The sequence below is a fragment of the Hevea brasiliensis genome, chromosome 12, assembly GCF_030052815.1.
Source record: "Hevea brasiliensis isolate MT/VB/25A 57/8 chromosome 12, ASM3005281v1, whole genome shotgun sequence".
Taxonomy (NCBI): Eukaryota; Viridiplantae; Streptophyta; class Magnoliopsida; order Malpighiales; family Euphorbiaceae; genus Hevea; species Hevea brasiliensis.
Window position 1 is genome coordinate 460,205 of NC_079504.1, and position 16,079 is coordinate 476,283.

The window sequence follows — 16,079 nt, forward strand, 5'->3', positions numbered from 1 at the left end:
TCTCTGTTTATTATCTGTTTCAGATCAGTAGAATTCTGTAGCTGATCTAAATATTTTATCCATTTTTTGGAGAGAAACAATCTTTGATTTGTTCTCATAATATGTCCGAATTCATATTTTCTCAGGGTAATAATTAATTTAATTTATTGAATAATTTAAGTTTTTATTTGAAATATATAGAAACTCTGCAGTTTACTTATGAGATATTTATGATGTTTATTTAGTATTTTATTTATTTAAATTTTATTTATTTTTTAAAATAAATAAGTGATAATATATTCATTTAAGATATCTTAATAAAATTTATATGATTTAAAAATACTTAAATTATATATCAATTATTATTCAGAATTTTAAACCGTGACAGTAGAAAATTTGTCACCGTAGCAAATCAGTCTCGCTCTCCAAAGTCATAATTTTGGAAGTGACATTAAGCTTATCCAAGCACACAAGGGAATGGCGCGGTTAAAAAGTTTTTGGTTTCCTCGTCCAACAGCAGGGATGCTAGTTTCTTCTCCTCTTCTTGTCATAACGACACGTATTCATGACACGCAATCTACCACGTTTCCAGCTTATCAGCAACTAAATCATTTCGTCAACAGGTGTCTGTCCATGTCATCAAGCCTCTAAGTAAACCACGTGGCGAAAAGTACACAAATAAATGATTTAGCAAATAGGTGATGGGGGAGAAACAGATCTTGTTAGTTTTTCTGTTACCTTCCAGCAGAGATATTGAATCTCGCATTGTTATCAGTCTATCACCACCATGGATTTGGATATTGTTTGAAAACTCTGTTTTTGGGAGGTGGCTTTCGAAACCCTACCGCTTTATCAGCCTGTTTTGATTTAAAATTGAAATTAAAAATTAAATTGATTTCATTTCAAATTAAAAATTAAGTATAATAAATTTAATTTTAATTAAATTATAAATTAAATTATAATTAGATCAAAACTGATAAATTTAAATCAAATTCTTTCTTTTTAAAAGAAAAAAAAATTCAACCATCATATCAAAACTGATCGATTGGATTAAGCCCTGATATTTTCCCTTTCCATATAATCAGAAAAATTAAGAATTTTTTTTTTTTTAGTTTATGTATATTTTATTTTAATTTTTCTAAATGGCTTAATCAGCCAATCCTATTAAAATGGGAAAGAAAATGAGAGCTGAGTCTTTGACACATGGAAAAACCACAAAAGTATAACGGATTCAAAACTTAGAAAGTGACGCCCTCTCTGCTCACGTGTACGATTAATTCCCGGGATTCGCATCGCAGCCAGCCATGGCCGAAATGCGAAATCTCACACCGATCTGATCTCCAGCTCACGACCCGGCCCTTCCCACTCCTCCTCTCTCTCTCACTTAATTTTCCACTGTAACTCCCTCACTGTCAATCATTGCGATACCTCTCTGCCTTCATTGCCCATTTCCTTTTCTTCTTTTAAATTTTCAATTCCTAACCCATCTCTACTTCTTCAACCTCCATTCTCTTTTTAAACCTTCTCTTGCCTAGGGTTTTTTTTTTTTTTCCCGTGGCATTTTCCTAATTTTTTCTCCTTAATGGTTGCCAATTCCGGTGGTTTATCCGCTTACCTTCATTTCAAGCTCACTCGCCTCCACATTTCTCCGTTGCATTCCACTGTTTATGGATTGCAGCTCAGCAGGAAGAAGAGGAGGGCCGCTGTCGGCGTCACTCCAATCACTTGCTGCTGCTCTGACTCTGTGGTTCCGATTCGGAGCGTCAACAAAAATGAAGATAGGTCCTCTCATAGGCTCCTTGTCCAAGCCACTCCAGCATTGCCTTTTGCTTCTCATCAGTACGTCGTCGTATTTTACACTTCTCCTTGATGATTGTTCATCTTCCATTGACGCAGTGATATCTATTTCAATTGCAAACTTAATACCCTCTTCTTTTAAATTTTCAAAGATAAGTGGGGATTTTCTGGAAATTGTATTTTCTATAAATGGAAATTTTCTTTTAAACTTTACATGACTGCTGGTTCTGTGATCAAAATGTTATAAGCTAAATTGTTAACTTAGAGCTTTTCAATTCTTCTAGGGTATGTAAAATACCAGGATCAGTTCTTAGCTGTATCTTAGAGTGAATAACAGTAGTAGTATTGTTATCTTGAACCCAAGGATTCAAGTTTCAAATACATGTTCAGGAGCTACTAAGACTAAGAACATTCTGCAAGTTTCAAGAGGATTATATATTTTGATTATGTTTATGTGAATTTATGTTTTTATTCTTTTATACCATGATGGATATGCTCACAAGTGTTCTATTAATGAATAATTTGAATTTTCAGCATATATCTATTAATGAATAATTTGAATTTTCAGCATATATCAACTTTCCTTCGTCTGGTGGGACTAGGCAAAGCTTATTTCACTTAATTAACAACTTCTTTTTATAACTCAATCAGCATAAAGTTTGTGATGGTGCTTATAACTATTGTAGGTCTCGTTTTGTTTCAAAACAAGAAAAGTTTTCTCCTCGTTGTACTGCAAGAAATTCTGGTCCACAGTCCCGAGACAACCCACCAAAAAGAGGTAATTTACATAACTTGGCCAGGTTAATTTCTTATTCAGTTATATCTGCTCCTGCTTATGAAAGCCTTCCATGCTGGCACATTCTTTTGCTATTATTTTTTAAAATTTTGGATCTTAATAAATATTTCAATGTCATGCTTAATAAATAATGTTGTTTTCATTGGTTCCCCCAATGCAGACACTGGTATAGCAAATGAAAAGGACTGGGGCATCAACTTGTTGAATGAAAATGTTAATGAATCAGGCACTAATGAAGATGGTAGTATGTGGTACCGAGAAAGCGGAGAAGACCTGGGTGAAAATGGGTACAGACGTAGATGGACAAGAATGGGCGGACGATCACATGATGATATCTCAGAATGGAAAGAAATGGTACAAAATCATGTTGGTCATGTTACATGTATGTAAGAGTATTATTGATTTTGGATTGAAGCAAACTGGAAGAAATTTTTGTAAATTCATGTACATAATGAAAAATGCTAAACCATTAGCAACATTCATTATTTTGATGATTGATGAAAGCAGCTAACTGTACATTCGAGATAATATCTATTCTGTGACCGAGTCTCCAACACCAATAAATGCTGATTTTGCTTTGATTGAGATGCTAACTGACATGCAAATAGTGACAAATTTCCAAAATTAATTAGTGTTTTTTAAATAAAGTTGTAGTTTTGTGATTAATCATCCACTTAGGATAACTATTTTGGCCATTATGTTGTCCTTACTCCCTTTTTGTCCATCAGTTGAAGTACACTGTAGTAATCTGGAGGATTTGGACTCTGATTCAATATTTTGATACAATACATGCAACCCTTAGAGCCACGCTAACATATTTCTGAAGACTTGGGGTTGCATTTAAATTTTGTACTTTAGATAATCTGAGGACTTGTAGTTTTGAAAATGACATCTTCAAAAGTATAGCTCTAAGGGTTGCATGGAGATTCTTTACATTGGTGTTGTTTTGATACAATACATGCAACCCTTAGAGCCATGCTAACATATCATCAGGGTCCTACAATCAGATTTCATGATTTTTATCAAATTATGCTACATTGATGTTGTTTTTATAACCCTATTAAGTATCATCCCAGGTGGATGCATTTAACTGGATTTTTTTATCTCCTTGACAGTGGTGGGAGAAAAGTGACTGGACTGGATACAAAGAGCTAGGTTTTGCTTGCCTTGTTTTTACTAGACATGATCATCTTTTCTATTCCATTTTAATTGGATATTCAGACCTCTTTAATTATGTAGTGCTCATCTACAGCTTAGTTTATGTTTAATAGGTGTGGAGAAATCTGGAAGGAATGCAGAAGGGGATTCATGGTGGGAAACGTGGCAAGAGGTGCTCCATCAAGATGAATGGAGGTCTACTCTGTACTAGAGCTTATCTATTTCAATAAAGTAGAAAACTTTACAATGAAATAAATTTCCATTAAACCCTTGATTTCACTTTCATTTGTAAAATGCTTTTTTACTTTGTTGTTACAGTAGTCTAGCAAGGATAGAGAGGAGTGCACAGAAACAAGCGAAGTCAGGGACTGAAAATGCTGGATGGTATGAGAAATGGTAAGCTAATAGTAAACTGCAGATTAATAGGATATATCAAATTTATTGTATTAAGTATGCAATTCACAAAAATGATATACCCACCAATTACTGTATTAATTGTTATTCATTAATTATGGACTTAGGTGGGAGAAGTATGATGCTAAAGGCTGGACCGAGAAGGGGGCGCATAAATATGGTAGACTGAATGAGCAATCTTGGTGGGAAAAGTGGGGAGAGCATTACAATGGAAGAGGATCTGTTCTCAAATGGTTTTCTATATTTATCTTCATATCTTTTGTTGGATTTAAATATGCTTGGAGCTAGTTGTTGTTCTTCTGGACTTTGACATGCTTTAAATACAATTGACCATAGAAAGTAATCATAATCTATCTTCAGAACTTGAGATCTTATGTGAGCAATAGGCTACGATGAATATGGAAAGCATCATTAGAATCCGAACTATGTTTCAGTTGATATAAGAACAGAGCTTTTGATGAATAAATAACCTGTTAACATCCACAGTATGTAGTAAAATATGTGCAATTCTGGGAAATGATAATTTATGTAAATTGTCAATAATACTACAGTTTAACCTATTGGTCTGCTTTTGCAATAATTTTAGACTTTCAGCAAGTTCTTCATTTCATTTTTCTCCAAGTAGTCAGAACTTAACAATTGGAAAACTTTCAAGTAGTTTCATTGAGTTATTGTTTTCACTTTTCACTTTTCAGGACAGATAAATGGGCTGAGACTGACTTGGGAACCAAATGGGGTGATAAGTGGGAAGAGAAGTTCTTTGCTGGCATAGGTTCGCGCCAGGGTGAGACGTGGCATGTTTCTTCAATTGGCAACCGTAAGTTTAATATGTATTTTATTCAGCCGAGATACCTTGTCTTTATAAATTTTAAATGCTGTATGCCATTGAACATTTCCCTTGATTTTATCCACATCATCAATTCTTTGTTAAATTTGGGCTACCATTTTCATTTGTAAGATTTGTTTTAGTTAGCTCTTCTTTGCATATCTTTGTACATGCTTTCTAGGTAAATTTTTCTAATGGTCATTGTTATTTGCTTTGATTTGTGTTGTTTTATTTTGTTTCAAAGAAAGCACTATAGCAAATTTCTAGTGATAAACCTACTGGAGTTTTGATTACATTCAAGTTAGGGCTCTTTTGTAAAGTACAAAATTAAGTGCTTTTTTTTCCTCACCATCAATTTGGTTTTTTATGTTATGATATGCTTGCTTGTTTCTATGTCATGTTAGATTTGGGGCTGATTATGTTGTTTTTGGTCTACACATCATTTTGCTTTTGACTGCATTCAGCCATTTTAGTAAGAAAAGAAAAATAATCATAAAGTTAGACAAGATGTGTTTATCCATTTGGTAAGAAATTTATTTGCAAAGTTATTCATCGACTATTACAATTAACTTTCCTGGTTCTTGTACTCTGCTGGAATTTTCATGGTAGTTGTGAATGTTATTGATGGGATACTGAACTCGCATAGTTAATTATCAACAATATCCCCATAATTTCACCTTTAGAAGTTGTTTTCTGACTTATAACTTTTTTAATGTGACTGTCATGGACATGATGTAGTCTAGCATTTAACTCATTTATTATTTGTAGAACGGAGACTTAATGCCAAGATTCTCATTTTCTGAGGAGACAATTGAACTTAATCCATGAATTGTTCTTGACCCAAAAAATGAATTTCTTTTCTTGGTCTTCCGTTCCTTAAGCTGCTCACGTTTGGCTTTACTTGTGTCCCTTGTGAATTTTATGTGCCAAACTCTCATGATTACATTGTTTTTAGGTTGGTCAAGGACATGGGGAGAGGAACATTTTGGAAATGGGTATGGAACTTTATCCATAAAAAGATTGTGTTTCCATTTTAATGACAAAATTAGTTTTTTTTTTCCACCTGTGTAAATGTGACATAAAAGTTTGGTACCGGTATTACTATATGAAATTTTACATACTGTATTAGTATGCCTTCCTTCTGTATTCCAGTAAAGTCCACAAATATGGAAGGAGCACAACAGGTGAGAGCTGGGATATTGTTGTGGACGATGAAACCTATTACGAGTAAGAAATTGCTTCTCTTAGTTGCTAACTGAGCTTATATACATAATTATGGGGGTTGGATAAAAATATAAGATTCTATTTCTTTTGGATTGTAGTAAGATTAATTTAACTGACACAGTCTGTATTTAATAAAGGGCTCAACCTCATTACGGATGGGCTGATGTTGTGGGTGATTCAACCCAGTTGCTATCAATTAAACCTCAGGAGAGACCACCAGGAGCCTACCCTAATCAAGATATTGGTTCATCTTCGCCATCTTCAACCGATGGTGACTCCTCTGACTTGCCTCCCCCGCCACAATAATGAAGTGTCTGATTTTCATGTTCTATATTTTGCTTTAGGTGATTTATTATCTTATCAAAGTCCATTCTCATTTTAAGTTGTCTTACAACAGAAAGCCGCAAATTACTTTCCATTTGTTCATTCTTTGGATGGTGAATGCAATCATTTTAGGCTGTGGTAAATATTGGACATTACCTCATCTTCTTAATAAGTTTCTGGCCGCTGATGTTGATTGGAGTTTCTGGTATGACTAGTCTTCATTAAATTCAAAAATTAAATTTTCAGTCATTATCTGGAAAGTTAGATTGGTGCACGTTCCTACCCACCAAAAAAAAAAAAAAAAAAAAAACTCGTAGTTCCTTCTGTTAGTTATGTGTGCCCTAGAACATGCATTAATCTTGTAACTTGTAAATAACATTGTAAATATTATAATGGCAATGAACGTTTCATTTAAATGTTATATGTATTTAGTACCATATTTATTTGAAATTGTCCATTAGCAATATGTTATGTGTTCTATTCTTATGAGATAAGAATATGAGTGCCAGAATACATGGGACATTTGTTATAAATCAGAGTTCGCAGCTAAAGGATATTTTGGTGGGCACATTATATTCAAAGAGCTGTCACCTCTTTTTTTATCTCCATTAATCAGTATGAGATATTGATGAATATGGAATGGTGAGCCTCATGCCATCTGATATGAGATATCGGGATAAATACAGTGGACACTTATGAGATAAGTAGGTTGAATTTGTGACTTCAGATAACATGAATATGGTGTTTACTCGAGTCAATAAAATGTTATCTGTGTCATACTAGTGTATATAATTTTTAGACCTAAGATGACACGGTTGTCTCTTATATAGGTGGTTTGAGTTTGATACCACTTACATATCTGTACTGTGTATGGATAATTCGATGTGTGTTGGCTCAGATTAGTCATATGTTGGGACAGTTGTTCAGTCAAGAAGGGATCTGTAGCCTTGAGTAAACAGGGTTAAAAGTCCTATGCGGATTTGAGTTGTTCTTGACAAGATTAAGTTCCTGGCCAGGACTGATGACTTTGTCAGGAAAGGTGTTTCCTGATGGTAAAGTTTTATATGTCAAGAATCAGATTTCAAATGAGTGCATAAGATTCCATAAAAAGGGGTTTGACTCAACCATGACCCTAAATGGAATTGGGACATAATACGGATGGATTTTAGTGCATGGTTATGTATGATTAAAGATTCATTTTAAGATATTTCTTATTGCTAATTGGTTGGCCATGGCATGCTATGCTAGGTGTCAACCATGGTCTATGAGATGCCTAAAATAATTTGGGAAAATCATTTGTAGGTTGGAAGAGTTCTATTGATATTAAGAGTTAATATCATTTCTCATTGACAATTAGTAATGAGCCTAGTAAGTCACACACCTACACAAGTTAACCACCAAGTTAATTATGATTTAATTGATTAATTAAAGAGTTTAATTAATAATTAAATAGATTCGGTTTGTACTAAGATTGCAAAGGCCCTAGCATGACTTGAAATCAAATCTTGCATATTGGATGTATGATATAAATTGAATTTATATTTAAAGAGTTTAAATATGAATTCAATTGTAAGATTAATTAATAGAAATTAATTAATTAATTTATATGTGATATAAATTAATTTGAGGGAGAAATTACAATTTTGGGTTGAGAACTCAAAATTCAATACAAGGGCAAAATGGTAATTTTACATGGTGACACGTGGCACTATGAGATGGTGGCACGTGGCACCTATAGAAATGTGTCACTTGTCTTTCATATGATGAAAAATAACTTTTTGATGATTTAATCTTGGCTTTACACTTGTCATAATGTGATTAAAACAAGAAAAAGTAAGATTCAATCTTAAATTGACATGTGACAACCATTTAATGGTTTTTGTCTATTGTGTATAAATACAAGATAAGAAGAGGACCATGTAAGTTGAATCTTCTTTTTCTTCTATGTTGGATGACAACCTCTCTCTCTCTCTCTCTCTCTCTCTCTCTCTCTCTCTCTCTCTCTCTCTCTCGTTCTTGTGTTTTTTCCTCCATTGATGATAGAAAGAAATCTTGTTTCTTTCTTAAATCAAAGACACTAGAAAAGGTTTCTAGCTCAAATACATTCATAGAAATCACCTAAAGCAAATACTTTAAAAGTTAGTGGTTGGCAAGCATCAAAGAGAGGACTTGGGCTATTTAAGGTGATCTTGATGGAAACTTGTGATGGACAAGCTAGAGGAGCAACAAGTGGTGCTCTAGGAGACTACCAAAGAAAGCAAAAAGTTTGATTCTACACCCCTTCAGGTTAGTTGTCTTTAAACCCTCTTTTAGTTAGGGTTTGTTAGGTTTAATTGTTAAACCTTAATCTTTAAAGGCAAATGAATCACAAATGCATATTAAAAGAGTGTCTTGATCTGCTTTAGGGCCTTAGAAAATGCTAGGATCATAATAAACTTGTATGTATATATGAAATCCTAGATAAAATTTTTGAAATTCATCCTCTAATGCCCTATTCACGCTTCCCACCGCCATCACCTTCCACATTCTTTGAACATCATCAAGGTTGGTTTTTTTTTTTTTAATTAAATACTTGCGTTTTCTTTTTTGAAAGAAATTTCCTGGATTTGACACCAGCAAATGGCCTGCCAACATTTACTCCTTTTTACCTAAATGTGGAATTTGACTTTTTTTTTTTTTAAGAAATTTCCCAACTTGCTTTGAAGCTGTGTTCGTAGCTTCCGCTTGTATTGTTTAAAAAAAAAAATCCACTTGTATTTGCGAAAAAAATGACTTCTCTCTTTTATTAAATAATAATAATAATAATAATAATATGTTTCAAAAAAAAATAATATATGGTATTTTCACCGATAAATGGGCTAAAAGAACAATTACGAAAGAACGTTTTATATAAGTTTAATAGTACTTAAATTAAATAAATATTTATATGTAAAAATAATTAATGTGTATATATAATTAAAATAAATTTTAATATAAAATTAATAATATTGTTTTAGTAAGATTATATTTATAGTAATTGTTACTTTAAAATATTATAAAAATAATAATAATGGAAAGAGAAAAAAGATATTGAGACTTATTTAATTTGATTTAATGATAAGAAGACATTATTTAAGATTGAGTTCCTCTATTTAAAAAATAGCAAGAAAAAAAATAAAAAGAAAAATAGAAAGAAAGTAGATGAAAGAAAAGATGAGTGAAGAAGAGAAGAGGTATCGGCCGTGGGCGCATCAAAGTGCTGACCGATGACCACGTGATTTCATCTCAAGTGAATATTTGAAAGTGCACGCGGTTAACAAAGAATGGTTGCAATTATTAGTAAGAAAAGTATATTTCCATTTATTCTGTAATCCGCATGATTTCGCATACTCTTCAATAACAATATCCAATACATCCAGCCCTATCACTCCACAATTGTGCTCAAAACTAACCAGGGGGTTGTGTAACAGCAACCAAAAATTCATTAACTTGATTGGCTAGCATCATACTAACGAAACAAAAAAGGCAAAAATGGAAAAAATCATAGTAGCTAAAATGCTGCACAGTTCACCTGATCATTTCCAAAAGGATGTGTCATCTTCCAAAAAAATCCACTCGTCTCCTAAACCAAGTCTCCTCTGGGTCTATGAATTCCCTTCTTCATGAGTAGGATCCAAAACCACCACCACCAACAACGAAGCTTATTCAAATATAACACCAGGAAGAGAACCAGATGGTGAAGAGTCCACAAAAATCCGCCATGTATATTGCCAGAGGGTTCTCAGATCAAGGTTGGAGACTTCTCTTGTTACTAGTTCCTCCTCTTTCTCTCACTGTTTTTATCTGTGTATACGCTACACCCCTTAGTCCTTTTTCCACTTTCGCCCCTCTCGCTTCCTTTTTCTTCAACAGGACCGTCAATTCCACCACTTCAGCTGATGATCCTTGTGTGTTGCCATTGAATCGAAGCCAGCCAGTGGGGGTGAGGTCGTGGAAGGATGAATTGTACCGATCAAGAATGGCGGTTTGTTTGGTCGGTGGGGCTCGTAGATTTGAGCTTACTGGACCATCGATTGTGGAGAATATTCTAAATTTGTATCCAAACTCAGACCTCTTTTTGCACAGTCCTTTAGACAAAAATGCATTCAAGTTCTCGCTCTTGAAAGTCGCCCCCAGAATAGCAACCGTCCGCATCTTTCAGCCCAAACCCATACCGGAAACAGAGGCTGAGGTCCGAGTTCTGACCGCCGCGAATTCCCCAAATGGCATCCAGGTTTTCTCTCTTTAAATTACTAATATTAAAATTTTGCAAGTGAAATTTCTTTGCTGGGTGTTGTCTATTTTTATTTGTTTTCTGGGTAAGAACATAGAGATTAGACAATTACAAATCTTCATTTTGAAATCGGGTTTTTGTGTGGGTTTCATTGAATACGAAATCTTTTTCTCCTATTTCAGTCCGATTCAAACTCGAATTTGAGACTTTATAACCAGAAATCAAATGAACTTGATCTTAGAGATGTCTGTAGTAAAACTGAAGTTATTCTCGACAATTTTAATGCAACTAAAAACGGGGACCATAAAATTTGCAGGGGCTATTGCAGTACTTCAATCTCGTAGAGGGGTGTCTCACAATGATAGAGGAGTACCAAACCCAAAACAACTTCAAATACGACTGGGTTGTCCGTACCCGAGTTGATGGCTACTGGAACGCCCCACTTGGCCCACAAAACTTCATTGCTGGTCACTACCTGGTTCCATCGGGCTCCACCTACGGCGGGCTCAACGACCGCCTCGGTATTGGCGATTTTAACTCCTCAAAGGTGGCCCTCTCGCGTCTGTCTCTCATCCCCAAACTTGACTCTGCCGGGTTACGCTTGCTCAACTCGGAAACCTCCTTCAAGGCCCAACTCACCACCTACGGCGTTCCCTTCGTTACCAAACGCCTCCCTTTCTGCATTGTCACGGACCGCAAGTACCGGTTCCCACCGTACCGGTTTGGTGTTCCTGTGGCAACATTGTCGAGCCCCGGTCCGCTGAGTGGCGCCAAGTGCCGGCCGTGCACTCGAGTGTGTGAAGGGAGCTGCGTTGCAGGTGTAATGCCATTGCTTAATAAGGGTTGGAGCTGGACTAATTGGGAAAATGGGACACTGAAGCTATGTGATGCTCATGCTGAATGGGAAAGGGGGTGGGAGAAGATTTTTGACGAGGTAGCGGGGAAGAAACGCGCCGCTGTGAGGAAGCGGATTTCGGGTCTGAAATTGAAGCAATGTGTGAATGATTTTAATGAAATGAACAGGCGGAGTTCTAAGTGGGAGTCTCCTCCGCCAGAGGAGATATGTAAGTTGGGCGTTGGACAGAATTAAGAGGGTGGGGCTAAGTTGTTAGGGGGAGCCTGTGGAAAGAAAGAAACCAAGAGCGTATTTTTGGGTTTATGGTAGGTGTTTTTTTCTTCATGCAAGAAGGTAGATTGGATCATTCTCCTATAAATTTTTTTTTTTATGTAAATATACTTAAAAAATGCTTTAAAAATATAATTTTAAATGTTGATAAAAAAAATTCTTTCAAAAACTAATAATTTAAAAAATTATGATTATTTAAATTACTTTTAATAGCATATTTAAAAATGATAATTTTTCAATGGTAATAATAATAATAATTATTATTATTATTATTATTTTACAAAATAAATTGGGTAAATAATTATTTAATATTAAAGTTTAACAATATTAATGAGTAATACCTAAAGTTTAATTTCATTAATTATAAAGTCCTTCCATCTAATTAGACACTAATTTATTTTAATCAAAGAAAAAAAATAAGGTCAAATGAAAGTTAAAATAAATTTTATCTCAAAAACACTCCATTTCAAGAATCTTAATCTTTCTTTCATAAATACCCAACAACCGTTGCCGACCAAAAAAGCACGTGACGTGTAAACAATATTTCCTTGCATTTTTATAAAAATCTACCAAACTAGATTCAATGTGCACATCGTCACAGGTGGTTTACCGAAGTCTCTCTCTAAGTTTTTAGAGAAAGTTTTTCTCCTTGTTCTTTTTTCCTAGGGTTTAAAGGCCCTCTTTTTCTTCCATTTCCTGTGGCCTTCCTCTCCCCCTCTGGTTAGGGGAAGGCCATCCTTCCCCGGCTCAGTGTGTGGGTTCCTTCCCTAAATTAGGGTCGGGTTGTAGATACTTGTGATTTTATTTTTGTGCAGGCTACATGTATATTGGAAGAGGATGCTCTAATAGCCTGCTTCTTGTTAATGTTTGGTCTTTCTTGGCTTTGGGAGAGGAAAATCGACTTTGCATGATGGTTTGGTGCCCCTAGGGCATAAGAGCTGGCTGCATGTTTTGGCTGCCCCCTTGGCTATAAGCAAGTGAGATGCCGGTAGGCTCTGCCATCCTTCTACCGTTGTCCATCCTTGAGCTGCCAACGACTTACAATTTTTCTATCCATTGTGGGTTTTGAGGGTGTTGGCTAAGAATCTCTTACTTTGCTTGGTATAAGCATGCTCTTGGATAATGGCTTCTACGGAGATCTCTTAGTGTCTTCCAACCACAAGAGCTTTGAGAGATGACGGCACTGGAGCTACTGGAATGCAAAGTTTCTTTGGTCATTTGCTAGCTAGGGTTCCACTTTGTTGGGCTATGGGCTTGGTCATGGACCTTGGGTAGAATAGTTGTTTGTTTTCCTTGAACTTTGGCCTTATTGTAATGGTTAGTATCTTTATCAATGAAACAAGCTATCTTTGAGGAAAAAAAGAAAAAAAAACACATCATCACTAACCCCAAATTTTATCACCGAACTATTCAAACAATTTACACGCGTGGCGGGACAAGTACACTTACCCACTTTGGATGAGGTTCCAAGAAACGCTGCTATGTTTGGTGTCTATGAATTACTGAAATGATCCTTAGCAGGAGGCCACTGTAAGCCCCCAAGTGGTAAGCATGCCAAAAAGCCCAAAACTGCCCAAGCAAGTCAGGTGGCACAAGTGCAGACTTGCGAAAATTTCTAGAACCTTGTGGATGGCTATAGGGCGTGCTGGAGCATGCTAGAAAATTTTGGGCAGTAGGCTGGATGTGTTGGGCAATTGGCTGGCTGATGATGGGCTGTAGTTGGCTTGCTGGAAGGAGTTTGAGCCAATCAAACCTCATTTCGGGCTGGCAGCTTGCAAGGAGGCTGGAAGGTTCCAGAGTTCTCTCCATTTCTCCTGAATGTCCAAGGCAGCTTGCTGGGGAAGCCTTGCAGCAATTTTGAGGAATTGGGAGGGAAGAAATCTGCACCACAAGTTGAGGAGGTGTTGCTGCCTATAAATACTTGTTGTCTAGGCTTGTAACTAACATCTTGAGTGGTGTGAGCTATTAAGAGTCACTAAAAGAGTTCTTGTATATTTCTCTCTTGTACACACATTCTAATTATACAGAATATAGTTCTCTTTGGCCCAATCTATTTCCCTTGTGCATTCCAAGTGTGAGTGTGGGTGTGCTTGAGTTCTTTGCTGGAATTGGCTTACTTGTCTTTGGTGTTGGGGAAATCTGTTAGGCAAGTGCCTCACTAGGCAAGCTGAAAGTCTTGACTTGTGACACGTGGTATCAGAGCCAAAGTTGCAATTACGGGGATTTGTAACCATGACAAGCAGAGACGCTGAAGCAAGCAACCTCTCGGAGGTGCAAGAGGAAGCTCGTGTGCAACCAAAGAGGCAAGCCAGGTCGAAGGAGTCGTCTAGGGGACGATAGTTCCTTCGGATTTGGTAGAACCCTTCGAAGCAAGGCTGGCCAAGCTGGAGTTGGCCGTGGGGGATATCATGGATACTCTTGACTCGCGGGAGGAAGAGCAGGAGGCCATGAGGCAGGAGCTCGAGGGGGCTATGTAAGGTGCGCTGAATTCCTTCATCGATTCTGTCAATAAGTCTATGAAGGAGTTTCGTGGTGCTATTGCTGCTGAAATTTCGTCCCTAAAGGAAGATGTGGTTGTGTGCAAGGCTGCTGTATCTGCTGGAGTCACTACAGCCAGCGTTGCCCCGAAAGTTAAAGTCCCGGAACCACCAAAATTTGGAGATAAGAGAGATGCTAAAGAACTTGATAATTTTATTTGGCTTGTTGAGCAATATTTGGATGCCTTGCATGTTGTTGATGATTCTTCCAAAATCAAAAATACTACTCTCTACCTTGACCATGATGCTATCCTTTGGTGGAGACGTTGCCATGCCGAGATGGAGAGGGGACTGGTGGAGATCCGCACTTGGGAGGCATTTAAGGGGGAACTAAAGAAGCAATTCTACCCCGAAAATGCTGAAGAAGTTGCAATGAAGAAGCTGCGTGGGTTGAAGCATACTGGGTCTCTCAAAGATTATATTCGGGAGTATTCCTCCCTCATGCTGGAGATTCCCGACATGCCCAATAAAAGCCGCTTGCTATATTTTCTTGATGGGCTGCAGCAGTGGGCAGAACAAGAGCTGAAGCGCAGGGGTGTCCAAGATCTTGCTAGTGCAATTGCTGTGGCCGAATCGTTGTTGGAATTCTCTAAGAGACAGGCCAAGAAAGAAAAGTCAAAAAAGGGTAACTATGGCAAAGGTGGGGGAGACAAGCCCCACAAGGCAGCCAAGCCTTTTAAGCCAAAGGAGAAGCAGCAAGGGGAAGGAAGTAGTAAGGATTGGCCCAAGCCGAAGAATGACTGCTTTCTCTGTGGTGGACCTCATTGCGTGCGAGAATGCCCCAATCAGGCCAAGCTGAATGCCATTGCATTTGCCTATGAGGGGACGCCCCAACAAGGGGAGGCAGCACAACTGGGGACGTTGCGGGTGCTGAATACTGTGCAAGCCAAGGTAGCCACGGGGGAGACTACTAAGGCTAGGCAGGGAAGCCAGGGAAGGCCTTGCTATTCGTGGGCGCCAAGGTGAATGGTGTGGACACCAAGGCGTTGCTGGACACAGTGGGCGAATCAAAACCTTGTTTCAGTGGAGGAAGCTACCAGGTTAGGCCTGAAGGTGGCCAAGGAGCCTGGATGTATGAAGGCAGTAGACCAGCTTGCCAAACCTCTTTTTGGTGTTGCTCATGGTGTGCCCCTGCAGCTAGGAAATTGGGCAGGCATTGTTGACTTGAGCGTGGTGCCTTTGAAGGACTTCCAGCTGGTCATTGGGCTGGACTTCATGGAAAGAGTCTTGCCCTTCTCTTTAACTGAGGATGGGTGCATGACATTTAGGAGTGCTGGCCATGATTATACGGTGGCTGTGGAGCGCCAGCCAGTGCTCGGGGGAGTTCTCTTAGCCATGCAAGTAGCTAAGGGAGTTAAGAAGGGGGAGAAAACATTTCTAGTAGCTTACAAGGAAGAAGGTACCCCCTCTAACTCTCTCGATATTTCTCATGATGTTTCTAAACTTTTCCAAGAATTTTCCGATATGATGCCCTCAGAATTGCCCAAGAAACTTCCCCCTAGAAGGGAGGTCGATCATGCTATTAAGTTGGAACCAGGTGCGAAACCACCAGCGATCGGATGGCTCCTTCAGAATTGAAGGAATTGCGAAGGCAGTTAAAAGAGCTGCTGGAGGCAAGTTTCATTCACCCCTCCAAGGCCTCTTAT

General features: G+C 37.4%; 2 protein-coding genes across 2 annotated transcripts; both read left to right on the forward strand.

Annotated features, from left to right (window-relative positions):
• Positions 1-1,180: 1,180 nt before the first annotated feature.
• Positions 1,181-6,678, forward strand: LOC110654377 (protein EARLY STARVATION 1, chloroplastic). The gene is made up of 11 exons (XM_021810339.2): positions 1,181-1,818; positions 2,463-2,554; positions 2,733-2,926; positions 3,688-3,727; positions 3,844-3,925; positions 4,049-4,126; positions 4,252-4,377; positions 4,840-4,961; positions 5,926-5,965; positions 6,123-6,197; positions 6,332-6,678. The coding sequence occupies exons 1-11, from the start codon at positions 1,562-1,564 to the stop codon at positions 6,498-6,500; spliced, it is 1,275 nt and encodes a 424-aa protein (XP_021666031.2). The 5' UTR covers positions 1,181-1,561; the 3' UTR covers positions 6,501-6,678.
• A 2,827-nt stretch (positions 6,679-9,505) lies between these two features.
• On the forward strand, positions 9,506-11,984 carry LOC110654376 (uncharacterized). Its single transcript, XM_021810338.2, has 2 exons — positions 9,506-10,770; positions 11,087-11,984. The coding sequence occupies exons 1-2, from the start codon at positions 10,231-10,233 to the stop codon at positions 11,858-11,860; spliced, it is 1,314 nt and encodes a 437-aa protein (XP_021666030.2). The 5' UTR covers positions 9,506-10,230; the 3' UTR covers positions 11,861-11,984.
• Positions 11,985-16,079: the final 4,095 nt, after the last annotated feature.